This window comes from Symphodus melops (genome assembly GCF_947650265.1).
Source record: "Symphodus melops genome assembly, chromosome: 3".
Classification (NCBI taxonomy): Eukaryota; Metazoa; Chordata; class Actinopteri; order Labriformes; family Labridae; genus Symphodus; species Symphodus melops.
Window position 1 is genome coordinate 20,542,995 of NC_136693.1, and position 18,992 is coordinate 20,561,986.

Sequence of the window (18,992 nt, forward strand, 5' to 3'; positions counted from 1 at the left end):
CAAAAAGAAGTATGATCCAACATGATCCAGGAAGTATGATCCAGGAAATCTAGTCTGAGCAGCAGAACCACGAGTTGAAAGGCTTACCAAACATAAAAACTCATGTGAGAAAAGCTTTTACAACTTTTGAAAGTAATGAACCTTTCATCATTGTGGTCATTAGTGCAAAAATTAACATCAAGTTTAAAGCAATATAAGCTTCTTTTAGGTATTTTAATTGTTGCTTTACATGCATTACCTTGTGTTGGATCATTGTGTCAAAGCTTTTGCCATGGTATGTGTCTGAATGAGTTAAGGGAAAGTTTAAGTTACAGGAAAGTTATAAACATTATTTTGTAAAGTAGAGCATGACTGAAATAATTCTTAAAGAGGACATATTATCCCCCTTTTACACTTTTTCAAACAGTCCCCTGTGGTCTGAATGAAACATCTGTGCTGTACTTTGGTCAAAATAAAACTTGAATCCAGCACCGGAGGAGGTTTATGGCTCTGTATAAACCAGCTCTCTCAGAATGCTCCGTCTTGGCGTGTGTGTCTCTTTAAATCGAATGAAACCCACCAGACATCCCTCCTTCGCTAGCGAGACTAAAAATGCTGTGAAAGGTTTGCTTTAGGCTACTAATGGAGTCCATGGTTGGAGATACAAGGGAAGGAGAGTTTTTAAAAATTTTTTTTTTTACCAGAATCCCACTGTAACATCAAATTTGAAATGGAGCATTTTCTTTGTGTTTGTAAAATATGCAGACCACAAGCAAAGGACTGGATGGTTGGATGATTTATCTCACATTTTGTGGGTCGGTGGACACTCAGGTTACCCAAATACATGTTCAAAAACACTGTAAAATAGGATTTTTCATTGTATGTCCCCTTCAAGTAAATTCGGTTGACGTTTGACTTCTATGTAGAAAAATCAGAGACAGAGGACAGGGGTCAAAACTGGAAGCCTGGTTTTAATCGATATTGCTCTACTGTAATAATCCTGAAAGGCATAGTCTGGAGTAACACGTAATGTTTCAACCCATAGTAGTTAAGTTACAGAATCATAGGTCTCTCTTTTTGCATTGAACAATATATACAATGTGAAATAAATACATTTACACAAATGGACATTATTGTTGGAGCACACTTGTATGATACACGTCACAAAAATATACAGGTTATTGTTTCTTTTTTTTTTTTTTCATTTACTGATGTGAAGCACATCTAAAATCTACTGACATGTTTTAATAACACTACAGGGTCTTGTACACAACTCTTCTCCACCACAAAAGGGTCCTCTCCTCTTTAAATAGCCTTTGTATCCAAATGCATCAATTTTCTCTCTTCAATATTTTCACATTTGCAAAACCAGTCTGCAGGGTTCGCTGCAGCACATGTGGCAGTTAACATTTGGGGAATAAATACAACTAAATGACTAAACACTGTAGAGCTGGATTTGGACTTGGCCTTAACAGATATCAGGGGTAAATGGAGGTTCCCACTTTCCCGCTATGCCAAATAAAACTTGTCCTCCTGTTACAGCTGAACTATTGTTACATAGACTATTTTGCAGGTTAGTGGATCTAAGTACCAGATGAGGGCAATAACATGGTGCCCAAAGTGCAACCAGGTCAAACTTTTCTATCAAAGCATTGGCAAAACCCCCCAAAAGTTCTTCTTTCAGCGCTCCTCCAGTTTGGTTTGTTGTCATTTACATGGTTGTAACACTTACTGCAGGGTAGTTCTAATAGCTACAGCAGCATTTGGAAGTATAACCCAACACAAACAAGTGCAACTCTTGTCTCATTGTTGTACAAGAAAGAAAATATTGCTTTTTTACTTGAAAAAAAGTTCAAGGGAACACACTTGAACATCAAATAATAGTTTGGCTCTGAGCAGCGAGTTATCAAAACCTCTGAAAGACTCATGTGATCTATTCCTCCTGATTCCTGCTGGTTAATTGGATCCTGTTTTAATCATCTGGAATAGCAGCAGGCATGCTTTCATTTTGTGATAAAGCGGTCTTTAATTGCCATTATTTTCAAAACATTGTATGGTGGACACTGAAATTGGATATTGTGTAAATTAAAGTACACACATTAGTTTGTGCAGCTACTAAAAAATGAACTGTATTCATTTTAAAACATGGCTGTTGAACACACCCAGCTCTGTTAATCTTCAGAGAGTTTTTTATTTTTTTTAACCATCCTTCAGCATGATTAATTTTTCAGAAGAACAAATGTTTGAATGACAACTGTCAAATAAATAAAAATTATATCAATAGAAAATGAAAAAAAGTAGGAAAAGAGCACCTTTCTTCAATTAGTTGTTTGCGGATTAATGTACAGCAGATGATTAGAATGATCATCTTTCTGATCATGACAATGACTAGAGAAATTCAAATCAGTCCTCTGGGAATTCACTTCCAAATGTGTCTGTATATTATTTTCCTCTTCCAGTAAATAAGACATGAATGTGTAACAGCCTCTGTAGCACAGAAGCTATAAATCACTACATGTCTCGAAAGAGATACAATGTGTCAAATGACAATTCATTAACAGATGTTTCAATTTGGACTTTGTGGTGTAACTCTGGAGATAAAGCAGAAACTTGTGGTGTAATGAGTGCAAGATAAAGAGAAACAGCAAGTGCAAAACTTAAACTTCTGCCCTAGACCCACAAAAACCAAAAGTGCTAACTTTTACTTCTCTGTTCTCTTTTTTTCACTTTAAAATTTTTCACGAGGATTGGCTGAAAATCAGGGGACAGAATGGGAAAAAAATGATGATTCACCTTCATTTTTTTCATTTTGACTGCAGAAACAGATCACAACTGAGCCGCGCTGTATGGAAGGCAGTTATGTACAACAGTTTGTCAAAAAGAGTCACCAACAGTTCTGAAATACTTAAATGTCCTTTTCATTTAATTGTTACTTAAACCTAAAGATATACAGGATAGTGTTTATTCTACAGGACAGTTACAAAAATGATCCCTTTTTAAATACTTGTATTGTGTTTCTTCATTTAGATACTAAATATTATGTATATCTTGGTAAAGATGAATACTGTCATTTCATCTTTGTGGTCTAGTTAAGTTTCTAGAAGAAGAGCCTTATATTCGGTTTTGTTCATTGGGAGAGAATCCGGTACCCAGACCCCCAGCAGACTGATCTGACGGACAGACGGACAACATGGCCTCTAATCTACACTGTGTTGACTAAATAAGAAGCACACAGCACAAGAACGGGAATCACCACAAGAAAAAGTACACAGCAGTGCCTCAAAGGAGCAAACAGAGGAAGAAAAAAATCCAACAGAGAGAGAGAGAGGACTTCAAAACAAAAACAATCAAATCAAAGAGACAAAGTTTTTTCTTGATTGAAAAAACAGCAAACATGAAACATACATTGAGGCTGAACTACATTTTTTTTTCTTTTTTCTTGATTTTGTTTCCAATAAAATGTTTTATGTTAGAATTATAATCTGTATAATTTACAATATACAATGTTTAAGAAGGCTGGAAAAATACCCCTTACTAATAATACTGATGTGTTGATACAGAGCGTGTGATGTTAGAGATTAACTACACTTAAACTGGAGCACTCCTCAGCTGTGACAAGTTGCCCTTTTACATTAGATTACACCATCATCTAGATTACACATTTTGTCATTTGTATTCAGCTTTAGAAATGACAAACAATGATATTAAAAAAATCCCCTCGACTGCATCTACTTGTTAAAGCTGTGACCAGTCAAACCTACTGTGTACAATCTTTCTGTTACCGTACGATGTCATACAGTTTCCTCAAACTTTCCACTTCCCACTTCAGTACGACTCTTCGACCAATTTGTGTCTTATTAAAGTCTGTGTGGTTTCAATCTAATAAATTGTAGAAAGGTAATGTCCATTAAATAGTATGTTCATTTGAAGTACAACACAAACGTGTATACAGAGAAATAGCGAAGAAAGAATTGTAAAAGTAACACTAAAACTGTCTGTGATGATTTCTCTTTGAAAAGATTACATAAAAATGTGAAATTGTTCATTTGATCAATATAGATATTTGGCAGAATTGTTTTAGACCTTTACAACATTTCCTTTAAGATGTTATGGCCTGATGTCATCAACAGGAAGTGGAACAGCAAGCTAACATTGAAGGTCTTCATGTCATGCATCTTTTTATGCAGATGATGTTGTTTTTCCAACCAGATGTAAGCACGTTATTCTGTAGTCCCTGCATTAGGCCACATGGCTCGAGTAAACTTTGCATTTCTGAATAGTTTAAAGAGGACTGTATGCTTTCATGAGATTAAAAGTGACGGCAAAGAAAGCCTGCTCACAAAAAAGCTGCAAACAGATCAGAGCTCTGTGAAAATAACAAACTGGATGTTTCTTGTTATTGTTGTAAGCTGTTGTTTTACGTCTGCTAACCTCATACTAACCAGTCTTTACTCTGACGGTACAATAACATTCCATTCTCACAATTCTGGTCCATATTTTCCTCTGTAAACAATCATTAACACAAGGAAATGTTGACTGTTATCTAGTAGCTTATGGCAAGTTACACAGAGGGAAAGTAGCTATGACACCCTCTTGGCTCTCTGAAATTTGAAACTGGCACATTATGTTAATTTGCAGACCTAGTCCATATGCACAAACCCCTCCTTTTAAAACTGCTATTGCTCAGTGTTTTCTACGATAAACGCTGAATTTGTTAATACATTATTACTTGTTATATTTATATATATATGGTACTTGCTGAAAGTGGTCAAGCTGATAGAAAAAAGGAAAGACATTTTGATTGATTCAGTTTTAAGAAGACATTATTAATAACAAAAACAAAGCTGTGTTATGTGTCATATACAGGATGACTTATTTACAACCCTAATACTGGTATTATTATCACTAAAGTTATTTTCAAGATAGAAATAAAGGAGAAAAATAAGTTTCAAAGCAACAACAGTTGTTCTTTTTTTTCAGCACACCTGTCCTTCTGGTTTAGTATTGCATTGACTCGAGCTCCCTCATTACTTCCTTAATGGATCACAAAAAGATCTCAGTTCTGCCACAAGAGATGAGCTGGAAGGTGAGACTGCAGCGGAGTAAGGAGGGCCATTTTGGAAGTGATGCTTTGCAGTTTTGGGAGTTTGGGTAATGAGCATGGGCTGGACTATTCTTCATGGCACCTTTTTGGACAGAAATGTCAAGTGATGTATGTGTGGAGAGAAGCAACCCTGGGCAACCCTGGGGCTGAAAAGGTTTCAGACGTCAAGGAGCGTTTGTCAGAATGGATCACAGAGAATGCAAAGTGAGCCTACATCTCACAGCTGGACAAGCAAGGTCCGTTCTAGTATGGACCAAGTCTTCATTTGTTTATGTTTTTTTACTTATGAACTCTGTGAATTGTTTACATCTAAAGTAATATTATCTGAAAGCATTTTCAGTCATCTTAAGTGTTCAAAAACTAATAGATTGGTATACTGTCAGGCTAGGGAGACCAGGGCCACTGTTTCTTAACAAATACAGAAGTTGTAGTAAAGGGAGGGGAGACATGGTATACCAGGAACAGAATTTGGGGAAAACCAGAGAGTGTGTTTCAAGCCTTTCCTTGAGCTGTGCTGATTTTCATTATAACCAGAAAAAAAAATCAAATAACTGGGCACACTGAAAACCAGCAGCGTTCTCGAGGCCCAGCATTGAAAGCCACTCACAGATCAAAGAAACAGAAACAGTTTTGGGTTATGACAGTAAAGGTTGCTGGCATCCTCTGAATGGATGAGCTCCATTCTTTGGCAGGGAAAATCTCCTCTTCTTTTTCTTTTCTTTCTGTCCATCCATCTGTATTTCATTTTACATGTAATTTGAAATCAAACATCATAAATACTTCTTTAATGTCCTTTTGTCCCCCTTCACATCTTCTTCTTGAACACTAAAAAACTCTGTTGGGGGGGAAAAGAGAAGGGAAACGGAGACACGAGTGCAGTCTTACAGTCTCTCAGGACTACGATGGAGCGTTTTCAATTTCTTTTAAATGTGTCCTCAAGTGTTTGTCATTACTGACCTCTTAATTGATATTAAATGCATATTTTTTTACCATCTTCACGGTTCAGAGCCACTGCAGAGACTGTTTCAAAGTTTGAAAAGGAAATATCATCTTTTGTCAAGACTGGTGGTCATGTCGGTCAAACTCTCCCCCGACAAAAAGTTTAAGTTCCGTCCCTTTTTGTCACAGACGTTAGAGGTTTTGGGGTTCAGGTAAGAGCTTTAGGTCACTCGTTTGTTCACAGAGGGAAGTGTCATCAGACATACTTCAGGGGCATATTTCTGTGTGCATGTGGGTGTGTGTTTTAGAGCGCGTGTATGTGTGTAAAAGAGCAAGAGGTCATTCAAAGTGAGAGTTCGTGTTGAAGCTCAGCTGGTCAGACTGGTGTCTAGCTTTTGCTTCCTCAGACCTTGGCTTCCAGCAGCTCCAGGAAGAGTTTGTGCATGGGGACTTTGCCGTCCTGCTTGATGCTGTAGAAGTGCTGCACAGCCTTGGTGGAGGTCTGGCGGAGCAGGGGGAGGGTCATGAGCAGCTTGCCCGCTCGGCGGGGATCCTCCTGGTGCTGTGAAGCCTCGTAGTCCTGCAGGGCCTCATGGAGCACATCCTGAAGCTTCTGCACTGCATCCACATCTTCAATGTGCATGGAGTCTGGAGAAGCAAACACAGTACTAAAATTAAAATGTGAAAGAAAAAACTTTGATCAAACATTTGCTGTAGTTTAATCCAGTTGGCTTGGCTTCATCCAGACAGGGACGTGATAGTCAGGGATGAAAGTCAAAATTCTGGGGATGTACATGTGTTTTACATAAGCAAGCTGTAACCAGTTTGTAAAATTACCTCAAAACTAACATGATAATTACATTTTTATTTTTTCTCTAAACTGCTGGTATTTTGTATTCAATGTTTCTAATGAACTTTTAAAACCCCAGTTTGCTACCTGAAGCTTAACCCTGGAACAAGGCTTAAATACAGTTGCTGCTCCCTTGTCAGGCTTTGAAGTGTGGATCTGTGGGTGTGATTTATGGACAGATAAAGAGGCGAGTGGGCGGAGAGACAAGAAATAGACTTGTGGAATGATGGAGAGATGGAGGAACACCTGAGAGTCTCTGTGAGTGTGTGAGAGCTGCACGTGTGTAGTCTGTCGTGGAGCTGGCGTGTAGGGTGTGTTTCAGATGGTGCAGAGAGGGCTGAGAATGTCCCTCAATGATAATGCTCCATATTGCCCCTGAGGGAGCTAAAGTCTTAATGTGAGCTGGCCTTTAGCTTCCAACCTCCGATCAATGTCTCCAATCAATGACTACATGCATGTTAAATAATAATCACAAGGCAACTATTGATAGGCCACCACACCCCGACACACACGCCCCTACACTCAACAAACTCACTCTGCACTGAGGATATCACCTGTGTGCAGATTAAAGAAAAAAAAGGTACTGTAGACATTCTAATATACGTTAACAAAAACATTCTGTTATCGCTACTCTTTTCAAGGGCAACTGTGTATTTGATACAGAAGCAGTGTGTCAAACGAAGAAATACGTAAATCTAAAGTGGTCAAAAATCTTAAGCAATAGAAAATTTCAAAGTTTGTCTGTTGATTGGGATTAGTCGATTGAATGCTCACACATACAGAGACAGTAAACTCAAACACTAAAAGTCCTTGATAACCAGAGTACAGACTTAAACAAACCTATTCTGAGCAGACAAAATAAATCCAACAAATGAGAGAACACAGCCACATACACAGATGAACACAGTCACACAACCTACACAAACAATCAAATACACAGTGTTGGATCTATAGAGTGTAATGCATGTATCAGTATGCAGGACCAGACCATCATGGGGTTGGATTCTATAGAAATCAATAGAAAACTCAGCTTATTCCAGTTCCCAAGTGTTCTACTTTTATACAGATTCAGTAAGAGAGGGTGGTTGTGATCATTTCGTTGCTTGAAGACATTTGTGGGAGGCATCATTACGTCCGCTAATTAATATGATAAACAAAAACACAAATCACAATCTTACTTAAAACTTCTCTTTTGCTTGTTTTTGTTTGCCCAATGAATCCCTGTAATGTCCCTACAATCTTTATTCATCTATTTCTGATGTCAAACATCTTCGAGCCAAATATTTAGGTGAAACTAAAGTAAAGCCTCTGAATGTGATCCAAACTTTGTAAAGCACTTACTGTTCAGTGCTGAAGACCAAAGAAACACATCCTAAATGTACTTCATAAATTACAATCTCCCTTGTCTTTGTGATTCCTGTGTTCTTGGATAACAAAAGTTAAGCCTTAAATGACGTTCAGTTAAAATTCAGTTGAATGACTTCCACATTGTTTGTGGTGAATCTTGTGTGTTTTGCTTGTAAGCTGGTGGACATGGACGCTGCCTGTGCTCTGACCCGCAGTAAACTCGAGAGTAAAACAGCAGCCGTTAATGAGCGCAAGCACATCAGCCTGGTAAAACACACAATTTGACATAGAAGGAACAATTTGTGTGCACACATAAATGAATGCCAAACACACACACACAGAGACACACAGACAAACACACATGCACACACACCACACGTGCCCCCTGTTTCCCATGGCTAGTTTAGCTGTCTTTACATGTGGGGCACGTTTGCTAACATTTCTTAAGGCTGGGCTTCATTAATGCAGACGATTAGCATCCTGTGAATTAATTAGTGTCAGTGCCCTTCAAAATGCTAATGCTAGCATTCTGTTGTCTTGAAGAGCAGTTAGAGAGTCTGGGCAATGATGCAAGGATCCTATTTGGGCGTCAGCTGTTTCAATTTCAATCAGTTAAAAGAGTGACTATTTCAGATGTGAGTTTCCTCATCAGTGAGATAAGCTTTGATGGATAATTAACTTCAGGATTTATCTGTAGATATTTCTTTGTATGAGGTGTGCAAAGGTGGGCAAAGGGGTTTCAGCTGTTAAGAGTGAAGCAACTTCCATTTCCAAACTGAGGAAAATTACATTTATTTTCTAGTTTTATATCAATGTGTCATCTGTCTAATTTAGTTTGCTTTTTTTTATTTATGTTTTTTAAATGATAATGGACCTTACGTTTAAAACACCCAACCAGCAGAAATCATTAAAGCTACACAGGCTATGTGCCACCTGTTAGTCCAAATATGAATCATAATCATCAACTTGATTGATCAGGCCCAATTTTGTCTGGCCAAGAGAACCAGCCAGCTTTTATTTTTTATCAGTCAGCAATTTTTAGAGACAAACAGTTACACCTACACACATGCACAGAAATAGGCAGAGCCAAGACATTGATTGTCACACATAGCCCACAGGACAACATGTCAATACTTTCTGCATGAGTATGACAGTAGGAACACTATGTGTTTGAGCGAACAGTGACTCACTTTTAGAGGAACATACATGTTTGTGTGTTTATGTGTGTCTGAGAAATTAAATTGGCTTGTTTGAGAATAAATGTGTGTTTTCATGTTTGTTAATGTGTTGGGTTAATGTGCGTGCAGCGGAATCAGAACAAAAGGCCCCTCCCTCCCTCCCTCCCTCCCTATTCAAAGCTCTTCCATTGCATTCTCCCATTTAAACACATTGTATTGACAGCTCCCCCCTTGTAATTAAAGAGTACTGAAGAGCTGGCCGGCTTCCAAGACAAAGTTCAAAAGACGGGTCATGGGAGGAAGAAGGTGTGTGTGTGTGTGAGAGAGGGAGTGTGCGCGCGTGTCAGTCAGCTGTCGATGCAGCTGGACACATCAGAGAGGGGGCTTTATCGACAGACTTTGGGTTCTAATGATTTCACCTTATTTAACAGGCATCTGAAGAGACGACTATGCTAATTGTAAAAGGGATCGTCACTTTGTTTGGGGTGGGAGGGGGGCTTCAGGTTTAAGAGGAATGTGTTTTTTATGGGACATTTGTTTAATTATTTATATATAATAAACTATATGTACATGTGCTTTAACAGAGAGAGTAGGTAGCTTGAAATATGGTGGTGTTGCTACAAAAAACAATGTCCCTATATCTGAGAGCATGCATTATAAGGTGTGTGTGCTTGTGTGTGTGTATTTTTGGATGTTGTGTATTGAAGTCTTTTGATGGTTCAAATTAAATGAGCCCCATGGGATCGGAGAATCCCCGGAGGTTTCTGGGCTGCATGTATTGTGTGCTAAAAATTCAAACGTAGACAGACCGATTCAGAAGCAAACATCAGCTGCAGAGAGAAGAATTCCATACCTGAGTTAGCCAAAGCAATGGCCTTGAGAGTGACAAATTCCTCCTTCTCTAATTTCATGGTTTTATATTTCTTGACCAGTTGAAGGATGGCGTTGTTCAGGTCCAGAAGTCCAGCAAGCTTTGACTGGTCCTCGTCCATTATGTAGTCCTCAGCATACACCAACTACAGAGAAACAATGAGGGGTGGAGAGGTTGTGAATAAACGTGTATATGTAGAACTATGCTTTTCTTTTGATAGCGATTCTTAGAAACACACAAGAAAAATCTCAGGACACTTACCTTGTCTTCGAAGGACAGCGAGCGGTACACAACACGTAGGATCAAGATCTCCATCCATGCACTCTGCAATAGACTCATCTGGTCTGCCAAAGACAGCGTAGAGAAACCTGGGGAAGATTGAGACACAAAAGAAAAGGAAGGAGAAGATTGTTATTGTTTATGCTTTTAAAGTTATCTGTGTTTTTTTCTGTTGTTTAATTATTGATTCTGTGCAGCGATGACAGTGAAGATCTGTTCTATGAATCAAAACAGCAAAGATTCAGGAATACTGGTCTGTACTTTTGTTTGTTGGACAAAAAAAGTCTGAAAATGGTTGTCAAATACTATAGTGTGTGTGTAAATCAACAAAGGAAATCACACAGTGGCTTTTTTTTGCATTGATGACATAAACATTTTAATGATGCTGTTTATGATTGCAATTAAGCAAAAGAAGTAAAACAAAGGAGGAACAAAGATCACCAAACGATCGGGAAGCTCATTCTAAGCTAAACAGGGGGTCAAGATCAGCCCCAGCACCCCCCACCCCCCCCCAATCCATCCATACAGTTGATCGGAGTCCTCCTCCTCCTCTTCTTCCTCCTCCTCCTCCCTCTCTCCCCTGTGCCCAGGGCCGTTCTCTGGGGAAAGGCAGGCCTTATCTCCCCCTGACACAAGCTCCATGGATCAATGCTGGCCATCGCTGCTGCACCGCTCAAACACACACACTAATTGCTGCTGTGGCCTCAAAACGCCTGCTTTCTCTGGTGTCAATCCATGTCCTTCTATTTGCCTACGTCTATATCCGTCTGTCTCTCCTATCGCAATCCATGCCTGTTTATCTGTCACTGTCTGTGCATTGCTGACCATCTGTGGGCCTGATTCTGGCTTTACCTGTTTTCCCTACATCTTGATACATCGTTGTGTGCAAACGCTGTCAGTTCAGGTCTTTCACTTTCTTTTTGCTTTATATTACTGAGAGTTTTTGTCTGTTTTAATACTTTAAATTCTGTGCTGTCTCCTTTCTCTTCAGGCATAGTCTTTGAAAAACTTTTTCATTTCATCTTTTGCAAATACACGTGTTTCTTTACTGTACCAGACTGTGTGTTTCCGCAGTCTTTCTCTCTCTCTCCCTCTCTCTCTTTCTGTCTGTCTATCTCTTTAATGGAACACCTGCCCGCTCACACCTTTCCTCACAGCTGTCCTCTCCTAACACACCTGTCCGTTCTCACCTGCCTGTCTGCCTGCGTGTGTATTTGTGAGTGTGTGTGCAAGCCTCTATAGGAAAGGCAAAGACAGTGGCCTATGTGAGCACACCTGTCAGACCTCACAGCATCCCTCCAGCGTGCGTGTGTGCGTGTGTGTGTGTGTGTGTGTGTGTGTGTGTGTGTGTTTGTATTAGAGGAGCATCCTGCCAAGAGAAGAAGGCAGATGAGAAGGAAGATATTTCTTCAACAACATCTGCTGCAGTGTGCCTCCTCAGGAGATAGTTGGTGTGTGACCGTGTGTGACCGTGTGTGTGTGTGTGTGTGTGTGTGTGTGTGTGTGTGTGTGTGTTTGTGCATATGCATTGGGGGATCTTATCTCACAGTGTGTTGATGGGTAATGGCAGGCGTCTCATTATGTCCATGTTGCAGGCCATTGTTGTTCATAATGTGCTCTAATTCATTCCATCTACAACTGTTAATAACTCATACACACATAAAATATATACACTGGGCGACACTGTCGGCTGCACACAAACACACATGCACAGGGTTTGACATATGCATAGACAATGCATAGGAACATACTGGACTGAATCCAAATATGTATGATTGATACACACACACACACACACACACACACACACACACACACACACACACACACACACACACACACACACACACACACACACAGACTCACACAGGGCACAGTGAAGGGAGCAGTATCGGTGCCAACTGGCAGTGTCTTCTACTTAATGAAATCATCAGAAGAGATTAGAGGTGAATTTCTTGAGGGGGTCTTCATGCACACACAGACACACAAGATCAACACACATTTCATTCTCACACGCAGAAGTCTTCAGGGGGCCCTGAGATTTCACCACTCATTGTGGGCAGGAGAAATAAGCATGGGCATGGCTAAATTTATCACACTTATTGAACGTGTTTGAAGCCCGGGGTCAAGTGAAGAGAAGAGGACATGAGGGGGGTTAATATCATTTAATGGTGTCACTGGTCCTGCGTTTTAACTTGCTCCTGTGTGTGTGTTTACACTACTCGGGCATCGAGAAAGTTCAATACATTTGGCACATCCCTTTCGTAAAATTTGAGCCGGGTCCAGAAGGTCAACACACGGCAAAAGAAATTCATACACAGCGAGTTATAGAATCATAAAAAACACAAGTGTGAATAAGTTTTAAATATCTACGATTTAAAAACTGTATATTAACAGGAGAGTGTACTCACGTTTCATTAGTAAATATCTCCCTTTACGTGACATGCACACACGTGTATGAACGCACACAGAGGAAACACCAATAATTAAAAACCCCTGTGATTAATTTATTGAGCTGATGGTTCAACGTTTCTTATTGAAGTTCATCAATGATTTTTATCAGGATGTGGTGTGTGTGTGTGTGTGTGTGTGTGACTGTGTTTGTGTGAGCGTGTCTGCTTATATCACTCATTTGAACACTATAAGATCATTGTGGCGAGTGTACTGACTTGGTTTTTTCATCAGCCATGCTTGTATGCTTTGTGTATGCATACATTCCCATACATACAACATCATATGCATCTTCTGTGTATATCTGTGTGATTGTGTATGTGTGCCTCCTGGACCCCCTCCCCTCCTCACCAGCCTGTCTGCGCTGTTCAGCCATCCAATGCCTCTTATCTGTCTGATTAATAGGCGGCCAGCTTCAGGACAAATTAATTAACAGATAACGCCATCTCTCTCTTCTTCCCCTCCTCCCCTCCTTCTCATGAAGCGATCGATACAGCAGAAGAAAAGAAACATCAATGGGAATTTAGTGCTGATGATGGAGAGAGAGAGGTATTGATGGAGAGAGAGAGAGAGAGCACGAGAAAGAGTGAGATGGAGGAGAGAAGAAAGTAAAGGGGGAAGAGGAGGTGGTGGTGGGACTGATGGAGACCTTTCTTTCATACCTGTGATTTCACTTGACAAAAGACGGTTCCTTATTTGGCTCTAATTACATTTCCTTTCTGCCCATTGTTGATAAGGCATCTCATGTGTGGCAGTGTGAGTGTGTTTGTGCATATGTGGATGTTGAACAGCTGGTGTGCTGTTTGCGAAGGTGTTGGGGGCTTATGTAGAGTAATGTTCAGTAAAAATAAAGTTCAAAGCTTTGCATAAACATATTTACATAACTGTTGAGCAAGAGTAAATTGCTACATAACATGACCTGTAAATTAAGCTATGTGTCCCCATGAAAGCATTACTGCATTAATGCTTATGTATGTGGTATGAACATCACTTATTTTAATGTTTTCAATTTTAACAGTCCTCAGTTTCTCAATGTTTCTCAACAGTAACTCAAACCCTGCATATGGTATACAGTACGTTCTAGACAGTTTAATTCTGCACGTGCAGACAGAAAACAAACATTTATTAACTTCCTTTATGTGAAGAAAGCAAACTTTAGAGGTGTAGATAAACAGTTGTTGGTAAACACTGTAAGGCATCAATGTGAATACACTCTGCTCTTTGACAGTTTTACTGAAGCCAGAGTCATATGGGATCTTCTAGATCAACACCTAACCCTGAACTAACCAAGGAACGCACATGGCAGCCAGTATAGTGGCTTTTTGAGCTGGCGAGAAACAGTCCTGTGTGAAAGATGTGCTGATTTTGCTTTGATATGACTATGAAAATGTATGTAGAAGGCTACTTTCCTGAAAGTAATTTTTTAAAGTTATAAATATGAGTGAACCGTGTCAACCAATTCAAGCGCTAACGACCATTAGCTGAGCTGTGTTGCTACCGTTCAACTTTTTCCTCCAACATTCAATACTTTACTTTTTACTTACTTTTTTCTTATTTGTCAGATAACATTCACACTAACAGAATCCTATTTTCTTATTGCTACATCTGCTGATTATTTTGATCTCTAGCTCTACTTTTTACAAAAAACAAATGAGTACCCACTCATTGTGCTGAAGAAAGTAGTGCATGCAGGTGAATGACCCATATGATTTACCTGGTTGGATAATGTTAATATTATATACAGTATGTCTATTGTATCTATTGAGGTAATGTGTATCTATGTTGTGTGTGTGTGTGTGTGTGTGTGTGTGTGTGTGCGCACGGGCACCACACATTGGTCTGACAGAAAGAGGCTGCAGTGCAGTCATGCAGACTTAACCTCTCTTGCTTGCTCTCGCGCTCTTTCTTTTTTCTCTCCCCTTTGCTCTATCAGAGACACACATAAAGACAAACACACACACACACACAAACACACGTCGATTCCCCAGCCACCCTGCGGCCTGTTTGTCTGCCAAATGAGTCCTGACTGCACGTTTACACCCGAGACCGCACAAGAGTCTGGCACAAACACACACAAACAGGATAGCCCTCTCTCACGCCCCAGTTGCCATACAGACACACACAAACAAACATATCCAGGAGGCCTATATTTGTTTTCTTGTGGTTACAGGGCAAATAGGAACCAGTGAGGAGCCTTTGTGATGCTCATGAGTACCTGTGCACTTGTGTGTCTGTGCACAGTTTGTGTTTTTTCATGAAGTTATTTTTATATGCAAGTATGAAGTAACCGATGCATCAGCGTGGCCATTTGTGTGTTAATGTGACAGGTGGGAAAACTAGTTGCAATGCTGATCTGGTCCATGTTATCAACACATGAGTAGTCTCCACATTCTACCACTGCAGTGGCGAACAAGACTTTTTATCGCCTCATCTTGGCCTACAAGCTTAGCTCCCAGAGTGAGGAGCGAGGAGGACTTTTGCCCTGTGTCAAAGATTGAGAGAGTCTCCAAACATCAACAAACATACTGCAACACATCTCTTTCTTTTAGGATGGACAGCATGCATGTCAGCAGGTTGGGGTTGAAGGGGTTGTCATGTGGTCCTTTTGGGATGCTAATGTGCATTTTCTTTTTTTTAAAAGTTATAATATTACTAGAGACAGAGATGACAGGCCAGAGACGTCCGAGAGGATGGAATTGTTCCATCAACATTTGTTTCACAACTTAAAAACTAATATTAGTGGATAAAGAGGTTTTAACTGTTTCCTCTCTTTTTTCAAGCTGAATGGTTTGTGGTGTTGGGGTTGTCAAAAATGTATGGTTGGCATTTCACATCATGAGGTTCAAGACATCAATCAAACAAATCATAAAATATATATATATTTTTTTAAATTTAATGATTGGAATTCATAATCATCATCCGTCTCTGTTGTCTTCTTGGTCGTATTTTGCTTTCTTAAACAAAAGAAGACAAACGTGGCCGTACATGACTGCTTTCATGCTGTTCTTTAACAATCATTTCATTATACAGTTTGCTGACTGCTGAGTACAATTAGATATGGTGTTCTATCTGAACACTTATAGTCGGTCTTGCAGCCTTTGAGCACCTGCTCGCTCTGTTATTGTTGACACTGCTCTGTCCTATTTGATTGCTGCCCCTGGATATATTTAATGGTAACTTCTCAACCTGTCGCAACAATTTAACAGCATACATTCACAGCCTTATCATGAAGTGCCTGTCTTGAACTGGTAAAAATTCACTTCAAGCATTGTCAAATAAATGTAACACAATAGAGTCAAACTGAATTCACACGAAGAACAGTTAGAGCAACTATAAGTACTGAGAGACAGACATGTGTCATTACAATGTTAAGTCAAGAGTAAACACTGTCACTATTGCAGACAATGTCATCCTGTGTAGTGTATTCAAACTATTTATTAGGGCACACGCTAGTGTTTTAGTTTTGCAGCAATGATTGCCATTTTGACTGTATATGATCCTATAGTTGCTTATCATGAGTGAGGAGAATAATAGACTGTCTATGTGCAGCAAGTACACGTATTGTGGTCTGCAGGGGACAGATTTAAGTCTACTGGCCTGCTGAGAGAGAGATTGCATTAGGACATGTGAAGTTTCAAACAGTTACCAGCACATTGCTGCACTGCATGTGTGTGTGTGTGTGCGCGGGCGCGCATGTGTGTGTTTCTACTGCATGTACACTGTGTGACGTGGCTCCAGTGCTCTCTCTAACACCACTTCCTATATGTGTTGGCGTGCACATTGACTCATGCTGTGCAGTGCAAGTACTCCCTTGTGATGCTTTTTGAGTTTGTGTGTGTGTGTGTGTGTGTGTGTGTGTGTGTGTGTGTGTGTGTGTGTGTGTTTGTGTACACCTCAAACTGTTTTGTACCATACGGCCAGACGCCGGCCCAAATGAACACGGACCCCCTGTGATGGCTTTGGCTAGGCTGAATCTACACACAAAAAATAAGCACACAACAAGCATGCTGGCAATTTCTTTTACACACACATTTGCACACACAACCACCAGCTGACCCAATTACACAGAGATGTGCAACGAAATGGAAACAAATCTACCCAGAGAACCAGCCAATTTAGAGGCTTAAAGACACACTGACGCCCAGAAAACACACCCACTTACACATACATATTAAATCACACGTTTAGTCATTTGGATCATAAAGTCAGTTTGTGTCAAGTGCAGCTGATACGTCATAAAAGTACGTGTCCCTTGTGTTTTATCTTTTGTAGACTGAAAGTGTGACTGTCGATCAAATTCCTCTCTGTATATTAAATACAGTGTGTGTGTGTGTGTGTGTGTGTGTGTGTATGTGTGATAAAGAGTTTTTATAGAGAAATAAGATGCAGAGAACAGAAGTCTTGTCCTAACCTTTTGCCTTGTTGTTGCTCCCTATACTTTTCATTTGTTTATATGTCTGCCATTGTTTTAACGTGCATGTTGATGCTGAAAGTTTACATTATTCTTTCTCTAACATCTGTGGATGAATAAAGACTAAAGCAGCACCTGACACCTGTAGTTATGTTCCCTTGTTCTTAGGTAACATAACCACTGCAGTATTACAAATCAACTCCACCAGCGGCTAGAAGGAGAAGAGTCATCTTTATTCAAGTCTCTGCACACTCCGAAAACTGTAGCTAATATGGCAACTATTCAATTATCATTTTATATCCTGGTTTACCGATGAGGTACGCATTGATATATAGTAAAACAAACAAAAAAACGCCTGGTTGACCCTCGTGCTGCAATGTTTTAGTTATAGGTATCGTAAATGAAAGGTGGACGTTAATCCTTTTCAAAAAGATAAATGAATTGTATCGTTCTTCTGTCACTTTGCATCACACATTACTCCCTCACACACATTTCTTCACCTTCACCTCCATCCCCCATATCATGTTGTTGGTTAAAATGTCTTTTTCCCCTGCTTTCTTTCCCCTTCCATCACCCCCTCTCCATCCTCCACATCCCCCCTTGTTCTGTGTGCGGCCTCGGGGAGAGTAGAGCAGTCACAGGGTTGCAGTAGCCTCTAATCAGTGTGAACAGCCAGCTAATTACCAAACCCTCAGCCCTGGCTGACTGTTAATTGCATACATTAGACACCATCAGCAGCACTGCAAGATTAACACTTAAAATCTTCCCATTGCTACAGTGAAGATGAGTGCTTTGTGTGTGTGAATGTGTGTGCGTGACACAGAGAGTCACAGGGAGACAGACAGAGGTCTGTGTGCCGGATTCTCTGTGTATGTGTGCTGTGTGCTGTGTCTGTGAGCGCTCATATTTAACACTTAATTAGACCCAAAATGTAGACGCTGCAATGGATGGATGTCGAGTGTTATAGACGTTGCCGTGGAGGGGTTGCCTGGGTGGAGGCAGCCGGTCGTCGAGGGCAACCCAAAGTCTCCGCAGAGACAGATGGAGTGACATTAAGATCTTTGCAGTAAAGGCATTTCAAATAATAAAATATCAATATTTACATTTTAATTACCCACTTCTAGCTCCACCAGGGCCGAGTCAAGGAGGGCATGGGTGAGTGGTGTGTGTATGTGTATGTGTTGTTGGCGTGTGCCACAGCGAGCTCAGCTGGGACCACACCTTCTTGACTCTATATAGAGTCAAGAGAACTGCTTAAGTGACAATGCTCTGCTCTGTAAGAATGGTACTGGAGGGAAAAACAATGTTATTAAATAAGTGAAAATAACCGTGATGGCATTTAGCCAGAACTAAGCAAAAGCCCTAAAGCTCAGCTTCATGTTCCTTCAGCCCCAGATACAGTGAAGAGGCAGGACTCTCTATGTGGATATCTATGTTGTATGTGTGTGTGTGTGTGTGTGTGTGTGAGTGTGTGTGTGAGGAAGAGAGAGTTTTTGTTCTGCAGACACTGATTGTAACTTAAACATTTACACACAAGGAACAAGAAATAAATCAAGTTCAAACATCGGTACGTCCATCTGTCA

At 40.1% G+C, this 18,992-nt stretch overlaps 1 protein-coding gene across 7 annotated transcripts in view; it reads right to left on the reverse strand.

Annotated features, from left to right (window-relative positions):
* Positions 1-930: 930 nt before the first annotated feature.
* Positions 931-18,992, reverse strand: part of esrrga (estrogen-related receptor gamma a) — a 135,001-nt gene continuing 116,939 nt past the window's right edge. For all 7 annotated transcript variants that reach the window (XM_079339446.1, XM_079339444.1, XM_079339445.1 and 4 more), the window contains 3 exons: positions 10,530-10,636; positions 10,251-10,413; positions 931-6,670 (listed from right to left, as the gene is read on the reverse strand). In XM_079339446.1, the coding sequence (XP_079195572.1) occupies positions 6,426-6,670; positions 10,251-10,413; positions 10,530-10,636 (515 nt within the window). In that variant the 3' untranslated portion in view covers positions 931-6,425. The remainder of the gene's footprint in view (positions 6,671-10,250; positions 10,414-10,529; positions 10,637-18,992) is intronic.